We start from the raw sequence: 25,470 nt of genomic DNA on the forward strand, positions 1-25,470 counted from the left end.
TAAAATGTGAGTGTCATAAAATCAATCAAGTAACTTTTTTGGTCAGATACTCATCCAATTTTACTACCATTTTCTACCATTTTGTGGAAAACGTTTTCTAGTGATTTATTTCTGTGAGATCTTGACTTGCAGCGGTCAAGGGAATCACTCGCAGTTAGGGGAAGAGTGTTAAATCTTGAGTAAAACATTTTATACCAAAAATCTTCATGGGAAATGGAAAATGTGTGAGACATTTAAGCTGGATTGTATATGGGGCGCATTCGACTCTATTCAATTTTGTTTAAAATATTTTTCAATGTGATGGATTGGATTAATGAGGACAGCGGTTTACCTTTTGCAATATAGTTTATCAAAACACCGGCTAGTCATCTGTTATAGATCTGTCTGGTTGATTGCGATCTGGCTTTTAGTACAAGACAATCTTCTGAGGATTTTCATGGGTTTTCCTATTGTTTTCCAAGAATTTTCAGAGGATTTTTTACTCGATTCTGGACGTATTTTAAAATGTTTTTTTTTTTAATTTTCGGTGATTTTCTTGTTTGATTTTCTTGAGCCTTTCAAATGATATTTTTGATTTTGTGGATTTTATTTCGAAGGATTGTCTATTGGCTGACAAAGTATTTTCTATGAATACTAGCCTCTCGGAAATAGTAGATTACGTAACAGGGAATCGGTTTCGCCTCGGATCAACAAAATTTACGCAAATACTCGACTTTCCATCTTTTTATCCTGAGTTGTGTAATGAATTAACATACTGAAGGCCTCGACAGGAGTACATGAATTATGAAAAGTGCGCTTTTGGACGCATATAATATAAAAATATGAAGTGGAATCTTCTTTCTCGATGTCGTAAACTAGGTTCTCGATTTTGTCAGGAACCATTTACGCCATCTCAAACCGAGATTCCACTTTAAAATTCTAGCTATACAAATTGCTACAAAAACAGTGGAAAAATTTTTCAGCTCCTCTGCATCAACATAGAATAATCCTTTTAGCTTAAATGAAACAAAATGATCGTACAAAAAATAATTTTATACTTGTCTACAACCAGTTAACGTTACATTTAAAAAAAGAATCTAAAATTAGTTACCTAATTTCCAGTGCACATTCACAAATAGAAATGAAAATTTAAACAAGAACAGGTTTTTTTTATACTTTTTAGTTCTAAATCTATAATCAAAAAACACTCATCGTACAAAACAACAATAAATTCATCAAGAATCCTATTCTCAATTTATTGCAACTTACACGTCGGATCACAATTTAATTTGTAGAAATCTAAACCAAAAAAAAACAATAATTGAAACATGGAATTCATTGCCACACTTCATTCATCGAATAAATTCAATTAGTTCCGTTGGCCAACAAATTAAACGCGTGAAAATTCATCAATCATTTTGTTCGCCACTTCGTTCGTATTCGTCCAGTGCTTTTTGGCTTTTTCGCACATTCCAATGAAGGCATTCGGCTAGTGAATCGAACCAATCGGAAATTTGGTCCTGGGCGCATATACTTGGCACTGGATAAATGGATGTGGTAACACGTAGACTGTCGCCATGCAAAAGTTCCTGATGATTACGGCCATCGAATGATACCCATGAAGTGTTACGGCTGTCCGGTGACAATGAGATCTAGATTCACAATTTGAAGTCGTCAGATCAACAGAGTCATTAACTTAGAATCGAAAGTCATTTTGATCTTACCTTTAATTCCACACCGGCCGGCACGACAATCGGTCGAAAACTCAATGAATGTGGACAAATTGGTGTAACCATTATACAAGGCACTGATGGATGTACCATTGAGCCACCAGCCGAACCACTGTATGCTGTACTTCCAGTAGGTGTTGATACAATCAATCCGTCGCCCTGCACCGACGTTATGTGTTTTCCATCCAAGAACAGATCTATGTTACTTAAGTACGGCGATGGGCCACGATCGACTACTACTTCGTTTAGAACCTGAATAGACCAACAATTAGCAACGATATAGATGTGACATGATTGCAATAAACAAACTAATATATTGGCGGCTGGTTTGTTAACGGCATTGTATTCGATTTGAGCATTTATTTCATCAGACTCTTTGCGTTCTTGATGCTTTTGTACAATTATACATCTTAATCTACTCCTTAGAGTTAAAGTCGCATTACCTAAAACGGAGGCAGGGCATAGATTATTTGAGATGTACATTTTCTGAATAAAACGTTCGACGAACCTTCTAAAACATTTGTAACTTGCTCCTGAAAATTGTCAAATTGGAATGGTGTTAAAAACCCAAGTGATCCCAAATGGAATGCCATCACAGGAGGAACGGATTGTTGAAATAATGATGATGCGTACAATAATGTTCCATCGCCACCGAGACAGACAATGAAATCTATTCGGTCTGTTAGATTGTCTTTATCCTCCCTACAAGCAAAGAATTTTATTAAAGTCATTTACCAACTGTGTGTCGAATTTAAGTTTAACAAACCTGAATGTCACCAGTTTGTCTTTGATTACATGAAATTTATTGTCCGACACCAGCAATGGATCATCCAGGACAGCTTCTTCGACCCACACAACCATGTTTTTCGTCTAGAAAGTAAATATATTGCGCTCGGTAACGATTTTACTGATTTATATTTCATTTGACCTTACATGCATCAACCATTCTACCAATTTAATAAACGGTGGAAGTACTGTGTGGTCCCGTGCTTTTTTGATAACCAAAACGGCAAGTGGAGTCTTATACCACGTTAAGCGTTGGCTTGCTGGATCCTGTATTTGCCTGGATAAGAAAAATCACAAATTTTTATCACGAATGCCACGGAAGGAGCGTTAAATTGGAATAATTTGATCAAAAACGGATTAAGTTTCATGATTTAATTATTCGGGTGATAATGACACTTACATGACCATAGCGGAGTTTTTCATTATACGTCCACATGGTCCAAATTGTTGCGAAGGGGATGGTGCATTTAAACTTCTTGTACGCCTGGAAAAGAAAAGAAATCTGTTTAGAAGTGTTAATCAAATATTTATGTTTGTTTACGGGTCCATCAATATTTTGATCGTTACAAAGAAAACGTCTTCTTTCTGCCAGCATTTGTTTATTGGCAAGAAAAAGTCAAAGAACTATTTCTTATCGACAAGTAATTTCATCAATGAAGACGCCTGGGAGTGGTGCTTCCGAAACGAATATATAAAAATGATATTCTTCTGAACCAGTAGGTTCCCGAAACCCTGAGGTTAACCGAACGTACCTCTGTGCTTTTAATAAAAATTATTTTCCCGCACCAAAAAAAATTGTAAATGATCACTAGGATTAACGATACATTGTAACTACAAAAACGTTTAGTAGCCTTAACTCTTATTATTCCAATTAAAAAAAAAAGTGTGTATCTTGGCAGAGAAGAACAGAATATAAGAACAGTCAATCAATGTTTATATCACCTTAAAATTCTTTGAGCCGGATCAACTTTAGTAATTCCATTTTCATTCTCCAAAGAATTATTATACAGCTTATTCAAATGGATTAGTCTATCCATTTTAATCGGAACTATTAACTTTGATCATTTTAAAATTCAAATTTACTTCAACAACTTTTAAATCATTTCACACCTATTCTGATAAGGAATCTGTTCATAGCCGTAGAACAAATGATCTTAATAATCTGCCGAAAAGTATAATTTAATTGGAGCTAAGACATCGACGATGCCTAGTTTTTAGTTCCTTATCCCTAGAGTTGGTCGGAATTTTAATTTGCGTAGAGGTCTAAGAACTGTTAAATGTCCTCGTCCTGACTTACTTATTTTCAGCTGGAATTTATCTGAGACCTAACGTTAATTTGCTGACTTTACTTTTATTCCAAGCTTCAATGTTAATGTGAAGAGTCTGTGATATCAACTTAAGCTGCACTTGAAACGGAACTGGCGCGGAGTTATATGTTATAACATAAACACTTTGTTATCCAACCAATACAACCAGAGACAATGATGATGACTACTGTAAACACTTTACAAATCACACTAGGAAACGTAAAGCTTTCAGTGGCATATTTCCGAAGTGGTGTGTGTTTCTATCAATTTTACGTTTTTCTAAGTTCCTATGACAGTCGGAGCGTCAGCATTTTGTTATTGTTTGTTCTTTGAATATTTAATTGGATATTTGAAGATCCGGATTCTTGGATTTAAGAATATAGAAAAAAATCACGGCGCCAATAAGACATATAATGGACGGGACATCATTTTTTTTTTAATATGGGGAGATTAAAGATTAAGTTGTTAAAAGGTGTGCGAAACGATTTTAAAATTGTTTTGTTAGAAGAGGTTTTTTTTTATGACACTAGACACTACAATAACGTTAGGCGGTAGATAAAAGTTCACTTTATGATAAAAAGAACCGACACAATTACACAAAATGGTTATTGACCAAATGTGCTAGCCAGTAAACAAAAGACGTCCAAAACTATCAACACACGAACGATCCAACAAACGCACCGAATCAACTAAGACTAACTAAAAATTTTGATTCATAAATTGATAAATGATGATAAATCTTCATCATCGAATTAAATGTGTAGTTACACACAGTCAAACGCGCAAAACACTCCAACAAAGACTTTTTTCCTTCACCACTGATATTCTTTTACAAATTCAAAACGACCTCGAAAACAATATTATTAAACAAATAATAATTGGCTTATCTATTGACTGGTGAGGTTTATTACTAAACAAAAAAAAAGGTTTAAAACAGACACAAATGGTATAGAAGATGTTAAAGACGATACACGAATAAAGTCGATGATGCCAATCAATAATAAATTTCACATTGACTTGTCGTTATACAAAATTAAATTCATTTTTATATAAATCCCGTTTTTAGTGTATATCATGTGACTTAACAGCCAGCAGCTGAAACTAAAAGTTTTCTGATTGTTTTCGAATACATGTAAAATATAGATTCGATGTTGTGAACAGCCATGAAACAATTTATGGTTATGGATTCTTATGAGTGAATTGGAAAGGGTGACGATCGAATAAAGATTTTATTTTGATTAATTACAATTTTTTGCTGTTTTATTCACGAATGCATGTTGCTAGTGAATAAAATGATCGGTTCAAATCCTCCGTCTTTTCACTATAAAAATTTGATGTCTGGAATCCAGACTCTGGACATCGAAATTCAACAAAAACCCACTTATAAAATGAAAAACTAAACAGTTGGCAGCATGAACTGACAAAATAAAGATTTCAACAGAGTAAATGAACTCATTTCTTCAATCCTAAACACACTATCTTATCCAGACTGATGCAAAATATTGCAAAATATTGTACTCGAATCAATTACGAAGAGCATGATATATTCGTTATACCACCCGTACCGCCCACAATCAAAATTAAATGTTTACTAATCGTTTATCGTTCAGTTCCCAGATACTTACTTATGACGGCCTTAAAATGGTGATAATTTATAAATTTGTCTTTGTAAACGCAAATGAATCAACAGATAATGCCTCGGTTGTGATGAACCTCACAATTGCGAATTTGTAATGAGACATACACATTAATTTATCCATATCGTTTGTCTCAAGCGGTTACGGAATTTTACGAGGTATAAAAAAAGAGTGATACGTATAGACTCACCTCCTTGTTGTTACTTGGTTATTGTTATACATCAATAGAACAACTAATTTGTAACGAATCTTAAAACGTTCCGAGTCGTAACTATTTTTATTCTAAATTATAAAATCGAAAAATAATTGCGTGGTCATATCGTGTTAATCAAAGCCATAATACATAGCGACTCAATTTGTATGCCCGACTCGACTGTGTAACAAACCGTGACTATTAACGATAACAATTATATCAAGCACCTCGTTTACTTTGTCGAGTGATACGAATCTAATTTCGTTTTTCCTTGATTCTTTCGCATATTATTGAAAGACAAAGTTAAATACACGCTTCATACGCGATAAGCCATTAAAAGAATATTTTTTTTTGCAAGTCAATGTGTCTGTAATAGCGAGATAATTATTGTTAGTTTTATACATTTCGTGTGATCGAAACAGTAAGGCAAGCTGTAAAAACTGAACCTAATCTCGTTCTTCACTCGTTTTTTTTCTCACTCTCAAAGTGAGGTATGATACGTCAAAAAAAATCACAGCTGTACAGCGCACATCTTATCTGAATTGAGCTAGTGGTGATACGAATGAATAACAAATTGGAATATTGTTATCGTTTGCCACAATTTATCAATTTAAATTATTTTATCAGAGGAGAATGGACTTGATGTTTTATAATAAAACTTTTATTTGTGACAAAAATAGACTTTGCCAATAATAGAGTCAATGAAATCTTCTGTTTATTTACTAAGAATGGGATATGACGACCTATTGTGCGATAGTTTGTGCAATTTCTATTGTCTGATGCATTTATTTTGATGACGTTCTTTCCTGTTTAATTATTGTTTTTGTAGTGTATGATGACCGTTTCTTCAATTCTAATTTCTTTTCTTATACAAATCGACTATGGTAAAAACTGGCAGCGATGGCAGCCTTTTGAAGGTCGCATTACTGATCTCATCGACTTTTAGAGGCATCGGGGAATCTGGCACACGCGATCATACTATGCGCCCTTTTACTACATGTAACGAAAAGTCATGACTGTGCCAGATTCGCCCCTTGGAGGCGATTTTTTTGGTGTGCCAGATTACCCCACGCTCTTTTAGAGTCATCTGATACTAACAACTCCGACAAAGAGGAAGCAATGGACCTTGGTTCATCTACGATCTCAAATATTGTGGTGAAGATTTGGAGTCGACACTATTGACGACCATTGAAAACAAAGGGAGATTTTCAACACAATTGACAATCATTTCGTAATACACTTATAGCAAACTGTAAGTGAACTTGTCGGAGGTTACAACTGTAGACTCATGACCTTGCATCTTTAACCATACCTCGACGAAAGATATTTAGTTACAGTTTTATGTACCCTTTGCACGCTTTAATGTGTACTATAAAATGGAGCACTGTGTAATTATCCACCGGAATAAAATGAATTTTCAATGTGATTGCACGTTGAACGTTATCAATGCATATCAATTACTGACCAATCGAATGTTCATTACGTGATTGTTAACGAATTTTGAATGTTAATATCTTTATTTTAATGTGAGTTTTGCTGAATTTAACCTTCATTCAGATACAAACATCGCAAAAACTCATCGGAAATTAATTTGTTGGACAACCAGTCATCGTCATCTCGAGCTTATGTTAATGAGAAAAAAGTCAAGTAAAACTGTTTCTTTGACTGATTGACTTAATGCTTTAAGCTACACCTTTACTTTTCATTAGACAATAGCAATAAAACATTAAGTCGTTATTAATTTCTATACATGACCGAGTGATCTCTCGTAAACGACAGAACAGGTTGAAAAAACACAAAATAAACATCTGCAGAACTATTTGCTTTAAATAGTGGAGGAATAACGTACGAATAAAAACCAACAAATGTAAATTGAAAGCTCCTTTGCTGAACTTAAGCTCCAAATGTCATTGATTTTCAATTAATTATATCACACTTACGGCCAGGTACCAGAACGACGCCTCCTGCACACATCTGTTCCAAAATATTCCTTATCATTCGAACAATTCTCGATCAGTCTGGCCTCAGCCTCATTGTTTATCTCAGTCTCACGTTTACTAACACAATCGCCCGACACTGACGTCGACTCACCGCAAACAACCAAATTCTTTAGATTTTTAAAATGTTTTTGTTTTTCGCTAAATCGGCGAGCCCACCATGACAGCTTATAGTGAACTCGTTCTTCTAGACGTGTTTTGTGTAGAGTCGCAAGATCAACATCTGACTTGCATGACATGATAGTTGACAATAAAAGCGCTTTTTTAGAGCAAGTTTTATCGGAAAAATTGTGTGTGCGATATTTCTTTACGTTTTTTTTTCTTTTCTTTTTTGCAAACTGTGGCTACAGTCTGCGTTTTATATTGTATGATGAATATGTTAAGTTATACGTGTGTGTGCTACGGATTTTGTAATATTCATGTAATATCATTCACTGACACAATCACTTTATATATTATAATTATCACATTTATGATTATTACATATTAGTTTGTCATGGATTCAATGTTATATCACTACTTAGCTTCTGATTTACCTACATTACTCTTGTATGACAACAGTTGGTAATGTAAATGTATATTATGACCTAATATTGAATTTTATATTTTCTTCCTGTTCCTTACGTGTCACGATTACAAGTAAATTCAACTTAACACGACGTTCAATATTTATTTTGGTTTAAAAAAAAATGAGTTTCGTTTTTGTTTGTTTATCGGCCTTTTGTCTATACAACGTAGTTGAAACAATATTATTGATTTTAAACTACTTTCGTATTCGAAATGTTCGTAACAATGCTTGGGTTAGAGGCGGTCATTAATAATGTATGAAGGTAGTGAAGTTAATTACAATACAATACCAATGGTTCATACATTTAAATGTATTGACTGAAAAATATTTCTGTTATAAGGGTTTGACCTGAAGGTAATCTATGATCTATGGTAATTGTGACACTCATCCAGGTGGCTTTATTTTCTAGAAGGGTACTTAAAATGAAACGCCCAAGTACTTGTAGAATTGGTAGGTTGAGCTGAAAGTCGTTAACAACCGAAACTATAAAGTAATTAGGACGCCTCAAAGATATTATAAAAGAACGATTTTAGGTCAGGATTAGCAAAGGTTTATTTTTCTTAGAAAATAAAATTCGTTTCGAATGGTTTTCGGTTCAATACAAAGCATTAACAACATTGCATGACATGACATAAATTCAGAAATGTATGTCGAGCCGAATTGATGTTGTGAAAATATATTAGGCCAATAAGTATGTCTTCAAATTAATTGAAATCAATTTAACATTACCATTGTGCCTCATCCAGTAACAGTAAAATTGAAAGTGTGATACATTGAGAAACGAAATCTAAATTTTGCTTTTCAAGATTCCTATCATTCCAAAGAACGCTTCAACCTACACAATGTACCACTTCTTTGAAACTGTGTAAAATTTCGGAGAACTTATTAGTATACATTTTGGCTAATAAGATACTTAGAAGTAGACAATTTTGATGGTGTCTCCAACTTGAAAAGTGAAAAAAGAAACATAAGTCACGCACGTAATGATTTTCTGAGAATGTACTTGGCATACTTAAACCACAAAATGTGCTTAAGTGGGGGAAAAATACACTTTGAAAACACACAGGTTAATCGTAAATAATTTAAAATTGTATTTTCAGCGAGTATTCGCTAATTATGTAACGTAATATTTACGAGAAATATGTTTATTGATTGCGAAACTTATTCCGATAGCACAGGTGAATCTAATGATTGAGATATGGACTTCTCTAGATGATAAAACTTTTTTTTAAGATATTGAGATCTATTATAACAGTGACGTCGTGATCCACACTTCAACTATAAGTGATAAAAATAAGTTTCAAGTGTTGTCAAAACGTTTGCTTGTTGTAGTTGAAGTAACAAAAATGTTTACACAGCTGGGTTGATATGGTTGTGTAGTACTGAGAACAGTTAAACAGCCGGGTAGACATGGCCCATTAGCTCAGCTGGTTAGAGCGTCGTGCTAATAACGCGAAGGTCGTGAGTTCGATCCTCCCATGGGCCAGATTTTTTTTTATTTTTCCAGTAGTTTCTTGTTCTACTTTATTCAGTATAAAGGACAGTAGAGATATAACAGTATATATTGTGAGCATGTTTCTAAGAATTTATTATGACGACCCGAAGTTTAGACGTGTTCTTTCTCGTCAATATATTTTTATTTTGACGAGTGGGAATACCTTCCTTCCCTTTGGGTCGGGTTATACCGTTAAAATAAAAACTTGGAACCATAGACGTATTGAACTATTATGTGTTGAAGCATTGTAAACGCAGATTCGATATGAGCAAAACGAGTGTGTAAAATTACTGAAACACATACAAATTAGACGCGCGAAGGTCTTGAGTTCGATCCTCCCATGGGCCAGATTTTTTTAATTATATTTTATCGTTCTACTACTTAGTGTAAAGGTCGGATGAAAATTGTGAAATCACAAACACTTTGTATTAATGTATTACGCCATGACTAGAATGGAAGACACTTCACACGTCTCTAACTTCCGCAAAATATGTGGATTTTGTTTGTAGAGAATTTTACGAAATGAATTACGCCCTGAGCACGATTTAAGAAAAAATTTCTCGACAAATATACAAAAGTAACACGACAGTATTGTTTCAAACGAATAGAACAAATACATTTGAGTGCACAACAAATATCTTCTGTGACATTGGTTAACAAATTACTTTTGATAGTGTGTAAATAAATATGCACATTGGATATAGTATCATAATAAAACTAATTAAGTGAGATTAAAAACAAAAAGTCATTAGCTCGTTGCTTCAGACAGTATACACATTCCGAATCATTTATAAAGCAATAAACCAACAATATACATGTATATTTAGCAGCAATAAATCACAAGATTGTTGTCGGTGAACAAACAAATGCATATGGAGAGAACAACAACGAGATCAAAAAGTAAGATTTGTATATTTATTTGAAAATATTTTAGATGCAATATTGGAACTTTCACTGAAAACACAAACATAATAATATCCACCGTAGTGTAATTCAATCCAACATTATAAGTATTAAATGGCTGGTTTTCTTGTTTATCAATTTTTATTTTACATAAAAATGATCTCAACAAACCGAGGATAAGCATTAAGCAAGCACTTTAATTTTTACTTTATTTTTCACAGATTTTTTGAGTCGACAAACAGACCATATATACATCACTCTTGTACATCTTGGCATTTTTGTTGGAATGTTTCGTATTATGAACAGTATAAATTGCTTTCTGATTTGATGGAATTTATAATAAATTAATAAGAAACAAAAATGCAAATTATGTAGAAAATTTATATTCAATTTTTGTCGCGCATTTAACATTATTGACTGATCGGACTGATATAAGTAATAAAGAACATCAATTCGAAAAAAAAAACAATTAATCTAAATGTAATCAGAAATCAGACATATCAATTGATCATTAATATTGAAATTGAGACGTTCAATCTAAATATATATTCTTTGTCTACCACAGGGGCGAAAGTATCTCTTTCCGCCTCTTCGAAGATCTGGAAACACCATTTTCCACCGACCTTGACATCAAAACAGTATGAGGTGACATTTATCCGGCTATTTTGATAGTAATCGAGTGATACAAGTAAGCAGAGTTTAACATTTTTATCGAAAAATTGCACAATCAATCAGCTGAATATCAGAACATTTTACATGCAAATAATACAGAAACTCGCATGGCAAGTCAACGGTCAATTACAGTGAAATGAACAGTCAAGCGAATAATCATGACTGCATTGCGCAATAAAGAATCATTTTCTGTGAACGTGAGCAATATAATCGTTTTATTGATAGATAGACACATAAAAATGTGGAACACACAAAAGCAAACAATTTGTTTCGATTTATAGTCACCCTATTTTTGAAGACGAGAGAAAAAAAATATAATCGAAGCAATTCAATAATGAAAAAGTAGTTTTTCAATCGAGCCAATGACCTCCGAATTCTTTATATTTCTGCATAATTCACGTTTATTACAAACGGACAAACACATCATCAAAATAGTTTGATCGAAGCATTTTTACACCTATGGCTATTATTTAAATTAAAAACAAAAAAATCAAATCCATGCCAAGCCAATGCAATAATAACCACAAATATTCCATCAGTTTTAAACTATTCGTATATATTACTAACTTTAACGCGATCACATTATATTCGTAACACCAACAAAAAATATTTTGAATCGTTACCGAAATCGCGTAATGTACAACTCACAACAACCACTTGTTCGGTCATTCGCGTGATAACTGAATGGAAATGCTACATTTTCAACTTCACCATACTCAAATTATACTACGACAGAGCTTTTAACCACACATTAGTATATGTCTGTACCTATATGGTATTGTGTGGCCTGATTGTTGTTCGCAAAACATTGAATGAGTAAACAGTAGCGTAATAACACGACTGAACCGCCAGGGATTTTCAACATTTTTTTGTAGAAACGACAGATCGATCAACCAACGATGAGAAGAATAAAATTGATTTGCTCTGGCTAGCGTCATTTTATATAACTAAATGTATGATAAAACTAATGAAGTGATAGATTTGGTGTCAAACACTAAGACACATTTTCACAAATGAATGCGATGGAGTTTAGTGCCTTAAGAGTTAATGACGGAAAAATTTTTTTCGGCCTTCAAGCAACCAAAATCGGCAATTCAAATGAAGTGAGTCTACCTTGTGACTGTGAGAGAGTTCTTCATTACAAATTCACGATTGATTTGGGGCTTTTGGGTCCATGACATTGGTTCCCCGAGTAAAAATAAAAGTCTCAAAGGTTCGAAAAGAGACGTCTCACGTCTCACAATACAAAGAATTTAAGACCTGGAGACGTCTCTTTTCGAACCTTTGAGACTTTTATTTTTACTCGGGTTCCGATGGATTTATGTATGTTTGAAGCGTTTGAAGAGAACGCTCATAATATAAAATAGCTCGGAGTCGGTTTTTGAAGTTAATGCCGACATGAAAATAGCTACGCACCTCTGTGCAAAGTGATTATTTTGTCGATTTGGATTATGTACCGATCCGAGGGCATCCACATCGTCAAAATAAACATTTTGGACAGAGTGCAAAATCTACTAGTATCATCCAAGTAAATTATGATTCTAAAAATTTTCGTTCTTTCTAATTTCATATCAAATTTCATTCCGAAATACTAATAACATCTTCTGACAGATGCTAAAATTTGTTTATTCTGGCTTTTGTATTATATTCCTGGTTTTTCGATAATATTATTTCTAAAAGTAATGATTTCGTAACAATGTAAGATACTTCTCTACCCATCTAGACTAGAGATTTTTAGTCAGCGTAAAATGTGACAGTTACACGATTTATTTTATCTTGGAGCTTACACATTCCTTGTTCATGCATTAACATATCTCTAAGAACAACGATTTCAGTTAATATTGACTGTGAAAGTTGACTGTGAAAAGGAACCTCAAATTACGAGCTCATTGTCTGTAAAACTTCCATCATTTCAAAAAAAAAAAATAAAAAAAAAATGGATCCTTCGAGCCGGATTTGAACCAGCGACCTATGGATATCTATATCACTTTTCTACAGTCCACCGCTCTACCAACTGAGCTATCGAAGGTATACGGTTCGCCGTGCTAAACACACATCAAGTGGGCAGGGTATCTGTAGTTGTGATAGGTATGTATGTAATATGTATGCAATGCACATGCCGTACATGCCGTATATCGGATTTTTAATCAACGAATTATTAATCAACCAGTTTGTTACTTGATTACTTTTCAAAATAAATCTTCAAAACAGTTAATTTGTTAAGTGACTGATAAGGCAAAAAAAACGAAATTTTCGAAAAGATTTTCAAGTATCACGGCGCTGAAAATTTACGCCACAATTCTTCGTAATCAGATGACTGAAAAAGATGAGTTTTATCTACTCAAAAATTATATTTAAAGCATAAGAAGTACTTTAAGAAAAATAAAAAAGAATGCGCCCGGGCAGGGACTTGAACCCTGGACCCTTGGATTAAAAGTCCAATGCTCTACCGACTGAGCTACCCGGGCTATGCTTGTCCAGCGTTTCGGTACTATTTTGTTATTAAGGTAGGTAGAAAAATTCATAAATTACAATCACAAATACAATCAATGAATGTGTATAATTGTTGCATGCTACTCACTCACAAACGTCTTTACAACGTTTCATCGTATAAAATACTTATTTGCCGCATACATTTTCAATATAGTGTTTAAATGGTTGTACACATTCATGCGCGTGTGGCGTTCTCGTAATTATTATGAAACTCACATACACGAAAGCGGCAAGAGAACACGCAAGCATGTTTTATTTTGGTAAGATTTAGTGACACAAATACTATTGCAGGCAAACATTATGATCATATTCTAGATGTGAATTCATTTAAATTCTCGAATGTACATAAAATCAGGGTACACAACGCCCGGGTAGCTCAGTCGGTAGAGCATTGGACTTTTAATCCAAGGGTCCAGGGTTCAAGTCCCTGCCCGGGCGAATCTTTTTTTTTAAGAAGAAAATTGTTTTTTTTTGGTTTCTTTAATCAATCATAATTGGTCACTTGAGTGAAACTTTTGATTGTAATTACCGTTGTTTGGTACTGGAGAGCTTAATTAGCATGACGAACAATGTACCTTCGATAGCTCAGTTGGTAGAGCGGTGGACTGTAGAGAGTAAACACAACATAGATATCCATAGGTCGCTGGTTCAAATCCGGCTCGAAGGATCAATTTTTTTTTAAGAGTTGGGGATGCTGACCTTTTTTGCGATTAATAATGTTCACTTCAAATTTAATTGTAAGGGACCATGTGTACTGTAGCAACTGTGATAGTAAATGTATAACACACCGCTAATCCTAGGCAGGTACTTTTGGGATATGTTTAGATTTTCACTTCCTTTTTGTAAATAACTCACCATTCCCTCATAGCTTCCTTGTTGTTCTCTGATTCTGACGGCTGTATGGGACCGACATCGTCTAAGTTATGGCTACAATCATTGAATAATTGATTTGATGACATCACCACTAGTGAGAATTTTCAACAAAATACCGATGCTGTCGAAAATATTTCGTTTAAATTTATGAAAATACAAAAAGAAACCATTGTTATTGTTGTGATCTAATTACGGAATACGGTCCATGAATATTTCATTCTATATACAAAAATTGATTTCAGCGAATTAAGCGCACGTACACACAAACCAACGTTCACGATTAGCTACTTGTAACACTAAATAAATTACTAAATGTCGAACAATAAATAAATAAACAAATAATTCAGTCAAACACTTTCAGCTTTCCTACAGAATCAATTTTAAAACTATCGTCTTGACATTCCATTGACGTTTCACTTCATCCACTTCAACACCGTAATCATCACAATGTAAATAAGTTCCTAATATTGGTATCAATGTTAAGCGTTCGGTACACGTATTTTCTTCAAGTTAGATTCGTGAAGCAATGCGCGCCTCAAATTCAAATTTTTACCATTCGTTTTCTCAGTTGAGTTGAATTAGTTCTCATTATTAAGTACATTTCAAAAAGACTTGTCATCTGAGTACATTTACACTTCGTTTAAACACGATGTCGACGCAAGAATTTGGGAGAAAAGTCAATACAGTAGCATTTCAAACCACTAAAATATGAATATGAATCATGTCAATAAGCTATTGACTATTGGCCATTGACAAAATTATCTACTTTGCACGGATAAAGTAAAGCATTGCAATGATTAAAAAAAAAAATAATAAAAAAAAATTCGCCCGGGCAGGGACTTGAACCCTGGACCCTTGGATTAAAAGTCCAATGCTCTACCGACTGAGCTACCCGGGCTGTGCGGTTATGTAGACAAGAGTGCACACATATACACAACACGTGAAATGGTATTTTAAATTTAAAATAATATTTGCTATACAACTGTTTCCATCTATTAGAAATATACGGAAAGAGACAATGCCAATGAAATGCTAATGAAAAATATTGTTGTGTTGAATTTGATTATTATGATAAATATATTAACATTTACGATTGTCGACATAAAAAATTGTCAGTGTATGGACAATAAACATTGCTTGTAGCTAATAGAAAAATCAAACCGAATCAAATCAAATGCATTAAACTACAGACATTTTGTCGCATACAAATAGTGATGTCATGCAGACATTTTCCATGTGTATGTGTTTGGTGTTAGTAACACCAATTTTGTATTGATTGCTGCCTTTAAAAATTATTGTAATTACAGTTCATTTGCTAATCGATAAATCGAAATTGATTAGATATTTAAATCAGCATGAAATAATCGATTCGAATGGTAATTTAAGCGAAATTGGAACACGTAGACATGTCTCATACTCGTGATGTGTATTGAACTCACGTGAGGGTACACCTTCGATAGCTCAGTTGGTAGAGCGGTGGACTGTAGAAAAGTGAAAATATAGTTATCCATAGGTCGCTGGTTCAAATCCGGCTCGAAGGATCCAAATTTTTTTTTCTTTTTTTTTCTGTGATCTATTTATAAACGAAGTAAGGATGAGACAAGGAAATTTGCTCCTTCGTTAAAGAAGATTTAGCCAAAAGTTTTCATATTATTGTTACGTGAAAGCAGACGATAAGCAGAGTCACAAATATTTTAATTTTTTGATATATTCAACCAAGGTTGGAAATAATTCTGCTTGTTTAGTTCTTAACATACATTTTGGCAAAATACAAGAAGGAATCAGTGATCATCGCTTCTTTATGTTGCCGTTAGTTAATAAAATTGCCGTCTACAAGGGGTAATTGCTAATGTGCACACTTACAGCATGCTGCAACGGCCAATTTTTTTTTTGTCATTAAACTTAAACTAATAAATTTATGAAAAATTAGGTCTTGGAACAGATCAGTTTCACTGTCATTTTAATCTTAAAAAATCGTCTTTTCAAAGGGCGCGATATTCGATAATATGAACATGGCTCAGAGTAAATAAATCAGTAGCTTTCTGTTGTATAATATCTCTGCTACGGTGAAAACTGGCAGTGAGGCTTAGACTGAAGGTTTAGCCTGATATTTCAATCTAAAGTTGGCCTGTCTTATAGATCATAGCCTGCCTGCACGTTGGATAACGTTTCCTTTGGTAATATAATAGAGTGAATTCAAAAAATTCAAAAATTTGCAGAGAAAATAGTGAAAATCATTTATGTTTTGTGTATTCTTGTTTATTCTTCCCAACGATAATAAATCAGAATCAAGCCAAAATAGATGCTTCAAAATCGGCCTGAAATCGTGTGTAAATTGTTGATAAATATTTATTTTTGTAAATTGGCGTTGTGCTCCGCTTAAATCGTCAGCGCTGTTAAAGTGTATCAACATTAAATCGGTAATTTATGGAAAATTGTAAATTCATTTTTATATTTATGGATATGATATGTATCTGGTGGCCGTAGGCTATATACGTTAAATTATTATTACGTAAAATATTGTATGCAAGTCTAATTTTCCAATTACCGCGATATATTCTGATTCAATAAATATACAATTTCGTGAATGAAAATTAATACGCATTGCGGTGGCCAACATAAAAAAGATCACTTGCACTCTTGTCTTCGAGTTAAGTTTAAAAAAAAAACGAAATCAGTAAATTTAATTTACTGTTCTACATGATACCAGTAACCTTGTATTGTGTGTATGTTAACTTTCAAGGTGCTCCAAAACAGAAGTTGATTAGTTTCTAGATTTTTATAATGTGCAATTTGGTGATCACAGCAGAATTCTTTTTTATTTTTTAATTGAGCACGATTCTCGAATTTGAGTTTGTTTTTTTTTTCTTCCATTAGGTTTTAATTCAATTAATGTATTTAATTGGTGAATTTTCACTCAATCAATGGAGACAGTTTGAACGATGTCTGTCATGACATGTAAGACAGATAGTTATAGTTCAGCTAATTATTTTACACTAATAAAATTTTAAGTGGACAGCTCAAGGAATGCACATTACATGTAATTTTGTAAAGCCGCATTAGGTCAACATTTGAATTTTGAGTGAGAGTATTTATTAGAATAATTAAACATTTACTTTATAGGTGAAAACAAGACATGAAGGGCATGAAGGTATGTTACGAGGGGTAACCGACTCGGGTAATTGACTACACACCCTCAAAGGAATTGCCGGAGTATCCGGTAAATAATTGGAATTGATGGAATTGACCGAAATTGATCGGAATTGGCAGGAATTGATCGGAATTGATAGGAATTGACTGGAAATATGTGGAATTGTAAGGAATTGAAAGTAAATGAGAGTAAATGCTGATAAGTGTAATTATCGGAAAAAAGGCCATCGAATGCAAAACCACATTATTTCCTTTTTGTTTTAATTTTAAAGGCTCCCGCACAATAAATAACAGTGTACAGTGTTGATCAGTTCCATTTTAGAACAGGTCCAACGTCCTTTTATGTTCAAAATATGCACACTGAAGGATTCTTCTTCAGAGGATTCTTGTGAGTCAGATACGGAAGAGTTTGATCCGCAACAAACAAGTGAATATTCGTCGGGGGAATGTTAGGCTGGGGCATTGCCGATGCGAAATGCTCCAGTTTCAAACCAAATTTACAAAAAAATGCATCACCGACAATATCATCTATTCCATCAACTTTTCAAAAGCCTAAAATCTTACGATGTCGATCGCTTTGGCTTTTGCTGACGTGTGCTGAACAAATCCATTTCCTGTCGAGGTACGAAAAACTTTTTGTGCATCGGACAACTGAAACAGACAAAACACAGCAATTTACTTGAAAACATACACATTTCACATTCACCATATTAATCAGTCGTATAGTCATGAAGTTTTTTTCATGGCTTGGGCATAAATTACGGAATTTTTCTCGTAACTTAGGCCCTCAGCATGAAAAGTTGTATACGCATCTGTTGTGGATGATTTATTTTAGGCACTTTCGCTTGTCGCCCTCACTTCGTTCGCGCTACAATCCGCGAAATTGCCTAAAATATACCGTACACAACATATACGTAAATAACTATTCCTGCACGATATATAGTTCGGGAAAAACTGACGTTTCTTAATGAAGAATCATGGCAAAATATGTCATATTTCAGTTGTCGGATGCACGAAAGTTTTTCGTCATTTCCTGACTTGGTACGAAATAGTTATTTGTGTATCTGTTTTGGACGATTGTTTTTAGGCAATTTCGCGAGTTACATGCAGGCTACATGCGAAAGTGCCTAAAATCAATCGTCCAAAACAGATACTCAAAAAAATTTTCATGTAAGGTGTCGAAAACCCGAGAAAAATCTCGAAACTCCCTCATTTTCGGCCCCGACACATGAAAAATACTATTTATCTAAAATAAACAATGATGTGCGATGTGAAATCATTTTAAACAAAACTGCAGTTTAATCTAAATTGAAATTGAAAAATCTCTTCTAAAAAGTATGAGTAAAAAGTAAAGATTCTAACAAAATGAGTCTCAAATGTAGGACAACATAGTTGTTCCAAATTTTATCTTGATATAGTCTGACGATTCTTTTTCCGAAATGCTTAAGGGTTTAACTTTGACTTTAAATTTATATCTATTTGAAAATATCGAGCAATTATTTCGAAAATTCGTGGAATTGAAGGAATTGATTGGAATTATAGGAATTGAAGGGCGAATTGACAGGAAGTAACTTTAGAAATTGAAAAGGAATTGAAAGGGAATTGAAAGGGAATTGAAAGGAATTGAACGGAATTGAACGGAATTGAACGGAATTGAAAGGAATTGAAAGGAAATAGAGCGAATCCGGCAATTAGACGAGTTGGTCCGGTAATTGAAGTAATTAAACGGAATTGAAAGGAATTAGAAATTGATTTGCCACCATTTTGGCCAGTCGGTTACCCCTCGGTATGTTATTACAATTATTAAATGTTGTAAATGAAAACCACGACCTAAACTTATTTGAGCGTTATACTCCTGATATCTGCATAAAGATTTAGTAATCATCTACAACGGACAATAAACCAACAATTCCTATTTTTACTTTTATATGTTCAATGAAGAACATAACCTGAAGTGAGTTGTGATCGCAACACTGATCATTTAGGTTATGTTCTTCATTGAACATATAGAAGTAAAAATAGGAATTGTTGGTTTATCTACGTTGTAGATGATCCTCTAAGGAAAATTAATTTTTGTTTGTTTTGTTGACGGGTAAAATTCGTGTGATACTTTAAGATGATGGCCGTTCTTTAAAATCAATATCTACTCGTTACTGGAACAGCTATAACTGAGGAAAAAATTTCAAATTTTTTTCTTCAATTGACATAATTATGGCGGGTGTTCCTTCAGATGGAAGGTGCTTTGTCTGATGTCTGAAGCAAATAGATATATTGATGTAAGGCTGCGAGCGCACTTACGCCGTTTAGCACTCCGTTTACGAGTGAACAATGGAAGCTCCTCCCACTTTCCATTGTTAAAACGTAAACGGAGAGCTAAACGGTGTAAGTGCGCTCGCAGCTTAAGAACTATTAGCGTTAGAAATTGACACGCACGAAATGTAATCTACCTTTTATATGAATGATCATCTAGATTTTTTCAGGCTTGTGGGAAATGACAACCATAGCACTAACTGAAGGTTCACGTTTCTACAATGTTAAATCCTATACGTACGTTGGTAGACTTTCAAATAATTAAATTTTCTATAAATCATTTCAGTAGAATTTGGAAAATGTTTTCGTATTAAATGCCCAAATATTCGTCGTTAGTTTGGCAGGATTTACGAAAACATGTTTTCACTGAAATTATTCTTCGCTAATTTTGGCAGACTCTGATACGATCTCACACGACTCAATCGATTTCAGTCTATTTTTCACAATTCATTTCTGCTGAAATAATTTATCTAATGCAAACGGTTTTAATTCTCGTATAATACTTAATGCTTCTATTTTTACTTTTCGTACCCACTGAGTGATCACATTAAAAGTATAATCACCAAAATAGTAAAGCTATTTTCAGAAAATATTTCTTATATTTGACTGAAATTTGCCTACCCAAAATTGTTTCAATTACAATGGTGAACATATAACGCCGGAAACAGATAATGCTCAAGAGAATGGAACGAGATAAATTCATATTTACGTAGAGAAAACCTAAATATAAACTGCAAATGTAAACAAATGTTTACCTTTACTTACCGAAATGTATTCGATTTGTCTTTTAGTTTAGTGAGCAAAGATTTTCGGAGTGGTGCTGGAGATCCTCCTGGACTTTCTTGGGACTCAGCAACGATTAGTTTTGCCAAAGCGATGTCTTCTTCGTTCATTTTTAGGGCGGATTTTAGAAGACTATCAAGATCCGGTACTAGGCAATCGGTAGAAATTCTAGACGTTATAATCTTCAAGTGATTAATATCCCGTATGTGTGGTTGAATCACTTTTCAAATTTATTCCAAGCGTATGCAAATTTTTCAATGTTATTGTCAGACTAATTATAGAGATTACACAGATGTTACTATACTTAAGCACATATTACAACAACTCAAATTACTCGAATTACTTCCAATGTTTGTCAGTGACTTCAATTTGTAAATCCAAAATTATAATTTATATCTTAAACGGTTATAAAAAGAACACCTATATATCGCCACTCTGTGAATATATTACTTATATAATGCACACACTGTATACCGATCAGATCGATTTCACGTTCGAAAATATACTAAAGAATGAATGAGCCTGATGTTATATGTTACAATGAAATCTTCCAGCTGTAAACAGATTTAAAGCACACAATGTAACGTAACAGCTGAGATCTGAGGTGAAACATTTTTTTTTGATCCATCAGCAATTCTTGGATATACAGAAAAATCGTATGTAACTTGAATCTCACTCCGTTTACATTCTCAAAGATTACAATAGATGGCGGGAGTAGCATATTTCTATTTTGAGTGGTTGTGCACAGACACAGATGCATACATGTCACATCTTTCACAATGTTTGAAGTGAAATTTTAATATTCATTTTATCAACAAACAAACGGTCATGATATTGAATAAAATGTAAAAAGACAATATTTGGAAGAATTACTACTCCATGTCTATACAGATGGTTTAGGTGTAGGTATGTCCGCAGTAACAAGCCGGTTAAATTCTCAGTTTACGTATTAATCATTTTTCCTCTACATATACAGTCTCGCATGAATCAACAGCTGCGATGGCCGAGTGGTCTAAGGCGATGGACTTGAAATCCATTGGGTTCTACCCGCACAGGTTCGAATCCTGTTCGTAGCGCATTTTTTTTTTCTTTTTTCGGTTTGAATAATGTGAGGAGCACAATGCGAACTATTTTTTCCAGTCCAGTTTTATTATGTGGGACAAATTTTGAGTTATTTTAATGACAGATCGATAATATAAGTGAAGGAAGAGTTTAGGAAACTCAGAATTTTTTTAAAACATTTGATTTAGGTTTATTGTAAGGTAACACATTACCTTACAATCAACCTAAAGTTTGCAAGGGACTCTCTTTACAAGTCGATGTTTAAATTTTTCGTCTAGTTTAGATATTAAATAGACAGAGCATATGTGTTTTTACGTTGCGCCTTAGACCCGGAGCACTAGAGTGTACATAGACGACAAGTCGTTGATAAGACCGAGTTGCTTTAGCTTCTCACCATTTTAACTCAATATACAATACTAAGTATGGTTTTAGTAAATTAGTGTTTAAAGGATGTTTAGTTCAACATAGCAACTAAATAGATTAATTTGACACGGTCACGGTGGACACGGATAATATCTCCAGTATTCCAGGATTCGTTTCATTCTATTACATGTAAATAATTCCTTTTCAATATAGAAGAATCTACAGAAGGCTGGGGTTCGCAAAAGCCTTGCGTTTGCTTTATAATGTTCTGCATACTAAGTAACAAAATGCATTTTTAAGAATTTGACGTCAATTGTACATTCACAACAGATGCTTTAACGCAAATTTGTTACACATGCATGCAGGAACACACTTGGAATCTATAGAACCACAGAAAACATGGTATAGTGGATACACTCAGAAACATTCAACTGTATATTATGTACCTACCCCAAATGCGTTGTTCCACATTTTCATTATCCATATATATAGTATGCCAAAATTGTATGACGTCATTACAACAGTTCTTGTAGCTTTTTGCCAAAAGTTTTTTCGTTTTGCGGAGCGAAGCTCATAATGTACCATATATAATGTATTGATAATAAAACAGAGAGAGAGAGAGATAGAGAGAGCGGCAGAGGCCATAAGAAGAGAATTTATGAATTTAAGGGAAGATGTTTTATGCATCTTGTCAAATGCGATAATAATTTAGCTGGAATTAGCATAATTTTCGGGTGTAAATTGAAATGAGAATGCGTTTAATTTTATTAAATAAAAAGGAAAAAAAAATGCTGAGCGAAAGATACGCTCAATTCAAGTTATAATCTCGTTTATATTCCAGGATATTATTTTACTGTGACGGAGTTGACTTGCGCTTTGTTAAGATATTGATCCGTTGTATGTTCGACCCAGGTTTTACTTTTTTTGTATTGTGTTTTATTTACAGACTAAATGTAGTAGAATCGAAAGGAGACTGTTTCTGAACTAGCAACTTTTTGTTCGTTTAACTGTTTTTCAATATTCCTGATTTTTAAATTCCATTTTCTTTAAATTATAAATAAAAGTAATTGTACCATGTACCAGTTAAATGTTCCCGAAATCTGTGTATTTACGGGCACTGAACAGGAAATCAAGTACCTCTTTGTGGTACATTCTAGTGAATAAAAAAATTTAATTTCCCCATGAAAACTCTCATTTCCATTTTTTTCACTCAGTGCGGTGTTAGGTGTCTTGTGATTCACTTCGATGTTAGTTTCAATAAATTGTGAATATTGCTGATACGGACACGCGGGAAAAACACAATGAAAAATCGAAAAAGAAACTTTTATAATCAACTGGGTGTCTAGCAATTAAGTTTCAAATATTCGCCTGGTTGAGTAGTGTTTTTTTGAATATGATCGAACAGAAGAAAATATTTTTAGTATAAATTGCACGCTCTTGTGTCGAGTTTAAGGCATGTTATGTAGTGCCCTACTGAGAATATTATAGTGCGTACACATATATAGTATACTACGTACACAGGTACAATAGTGAAAATTTCATTTTTATTGTTGAAGTTGTATTTTTCTCGCTCCGTTTGTTTCTTTCTATTATCATTGTTATAAACGACAATTATACGTCGATGATTCTTTTAATACATCCCCATTTCGACTCATAAAAGTTTCGATAGAAATTTCACATAATAATCCCCCATTCACTTCGATTAAAACTTTTTCTCCTAAGGGATGACGTCGATATTTTGTTAAACACTACATTCACTACTCATACTCATATGTATAACTAAACAGTAACACTTCCTAAGTAATTGTACGAGAGAATATAATTTATATATTCGTTTGCAGTTCATAGCGCTTGCAATGAATTCACACGACACACGACAACTGTAATATCTTATTCAACAATTCACGTCTTATCTGATGAAGCGAAAATAAATTGCCCCAACTGGACAGAACTTAAATAATAAAAAATGAAAATGTCCAGTGACCGAACTAGATATACATTCGTACAACGATGGAACCTAAATGTGTTTAAAGACGAATTTTGTGATATATACGAATAAATTGAGTTAGGCATCGGAAAAATAAAGGTTTCGTTAACAAGTGCAAAAATATGCCGTTCGGACGTCGATCACCTCTAGAAACTTTGGCATTGCCAGGTGTAATGTTGGCATATAAATATAGCCAATTTCGACAGCGTCGTCGTGAAGCAGCCAGTCGACGTGTGACGGAACGAGAACTAACAGCTTTACATCACAAAATTGTAAGTCTTCAATTAAAAATTCTTTGAAAGTAATTTATAAATGATTACCTGAATCGGAAGTCTGTTCGTAGGTACTTTCCATTGTCTTCATTTTTCATTAAAACCGTTTCAAACTTTTATGAGGTTTTCTTTACTAAAAGTTCTAAAGTATTTAAGTTTCCACTCGATTTTTTTTTTAAATTCTTGTTGTATTAAGACAAGCTTACGTTCAATTTTTTTTTGTAGAAAAAAGCTTTTGCATAATTTTAAATTAAGTTCTGCATTACCTTTTCACCATGTTCATTATTATGAATCCGGAAAGTCGAGAAAAATTCAAAAGATTAATTTAAATTGACTTTACGTAATTAAATATCAAATAGAGACTGGAGACAGTTTTACCTAGTACGCCTGGTTATTATTCAAGAGGGCATTTTATAATCTCTTGATTTTATGCTTTGTAAAGTTCATTAACATGTCACATTAAAAAATAATTTTTCAACCGTGAGAAGAGGTTTTAATGTCAAGTAGCGATTAAAAATATTCACGCAATCGTGTACTCAATAGGGTTATTTTACCATTTGTATTTTTGAAAATAGTTTTTGAGTAGCTTTAGTGTTTCCAAAGTACTGGCTTTGGCTTTTCATCATTGAAATATACAGTCATTAGTTTCAGTGTAGTTTTTTTTTGTATTTATACAACGCACTTCAAGCAAAAGTGAACTTGACAGTGCTCCATACAAAATTTTACACTGTAAAAAGAGTGGGGATAAAATTTCATACAAAATAGTACTCTATTTGACAGGTGTCATTAATAGCACTTTTGCTTGAAGTACGTTGATTTATATCTTTTGGCCTACGCCCTACAGTCTAATCAAGTAAGGAGAACAAATCTGATTTAATTTTTAAAACCATCTGAACTGCAACAATATTAA

At 33.6% G+C, this 25,470-nt stretch overlaps 2 protein-coding genes and 8 non-coding genes across 25 annotated transcripts in view; 6 read left to right on the top strand and 4 right to left on the bottom strand.

Moving 5' to 3' along the window:
* Nucleotides 1-1,014: 1,014 nt before the first annotated feature.
* On the bottom strand, nucleotides 1,015-21,327 carry LOC119071212 (NAD kinase-like). Of its 15 annotated transcripts, none has more exons than XM_037176019.1 (9): nucleotides 14,894-15,024; nucleotides 14,616-14,754; nucleotides 2,896-2,979; nucleotides 2,643-2,772; nucleotides 2,476-2,579; nucleotides 2,218-2,411; nucleotides 2,019-2,152; nucleotides 1,704-1,961; nucleotides 1,162-1,631 (listed from the first exon to the last, which is right to left on the bottom strand). In XM_037176019.1, exons 2-9 carry the CDS (start codon nucleotides 14,717-14,719, stop codon nucleotides 1,389-1,391), a joined length of 1,251 nt encoding a protein of 416 aa, XP_037031914.1. In that variant the 5' UTR covers nucleotides 14,720-14,754; nucleotides 14,894-15,024; the 3' UTR covers nucleotides 1,162-1,388. The 15 variants fall into 15 exon arrangements, with proteins under 15 accessions (XP_037031904.1, XP_037031903.1, XP_037031909.1 ...); XM_037176012.1 differs by lacking the exons at nucleotides 14,616-14,754; nucleotides 14,894-15,024 and adding exons at nucleotides 7,573-8,028; nucleotides 11,865-12,047; XM_037176010.1 differs by lacking the exons at nucleotides 14,616-14,754; nucleotides 14,894-15,024 and adding exons at nucleotides 7,573-8,028; nucleotides 11,835-11,958.
* Trnai-aau lies at nucleotides 9,610-9,683 on the top strand. Its single transcript has one exon. It is a non-coding gene; the product is annotated as a tRNA-Ile (tRNA).
* Nucleotides 13,209-13,296, bottom strand: Trnay-gua. The gene is given in 2 exon segments: nucleotides 13,209-13,244; nucleotides 13,260-13,296. It is a non-coding gene; the product is annotated as a tRNA-Tyr (tRNA).
* Trnak-uuu lies at nucleotides 13,663-13,735 on the bottom strand. The gene has a single exon. It is a non-coding gene; the product is annotated as a tRNA-Lys (tRNA).
* On the top strand, nucleotides 14,126-14,198 carry Trnak-uuu. The gene has a single exon. It is a non-coding gene; the product is annotated as a tRNA-Lys (tRNA).
* Trnay-gua lies at nucleotides 14,335-14,427 on the top strand. The gene is made up of 2 exons: nucleotides 14,335-14,371; nucleotides 14,392-14,427. It is a non-coding gene; the product is annotated as a tRNA-Tyr (tRNA).
* On the bottom strand, nucleotides 15,459-15,531 carry Trnak-uuu. Its single transcript has one exon. It is a non-coding gene; the product is annotated as a tRNA-Lys (tRNA).
* Trnay-gua lies at nucleotides 16,084-16,174 on the top strand. The gene is given in 2 exon segments: nucleotides 16,084-16,120; nucleotides 16,139-16,174. It is a non-coding gene; the product is annotated as a tRNA-Tyr (tRNA).
* Nucleotides 21,328-21,869: 542 nt separating the features above from the next.
* On the top strand, nucleotides 21,870-21,952 carry Trnas-uga. The gene has a single exon. It is a non-coding gene; the product is annotated as a tRNA-Ser (tRNA).
* Nucleotides 21,953-23,513: 1,561 nt separating this feature from the next.
* Nucleotides 23,514-25,470, top strand: part of LOC119071234 — a 33,872-nt gene continuing 31,915 nt past the window's right edge. For both annotated transcript variants that reach the window (XR_005086609.1, XM_037176068.1), the window contains exons 1-2: nucleotides 23,514-23,822; nucleotides 24,143-24,560. Coding sequence is in view for 1 of the 2 variants with exons in the window: in XM_037176068.1 (XP_037031963.1) it covers nucleotides 24,411-24,560 (150 nt within the window). In the remaining variant the exon portion in view is untranslated. The remainder of the gene's footprint in view (nucleotides 23,823-24,142; nucleotides 24,561-25,470) is intronic.

The sequence above is a fragment of the Bradysia coprophila genome (assembly GCF_014529535.1).
Source record: "Bradysia coprophila strain Holo2 chromosome IV unlocalized genomic scaffold, BU_Bcop_v1 contig_144, whole genome shotgun sequence".
Taxonomy (NCBI): Eukaryota; Metazoa; Arthropoda; class Insecta; order Diptera; family Sciaridae; genus Bradysia; species Bradysia coprophila.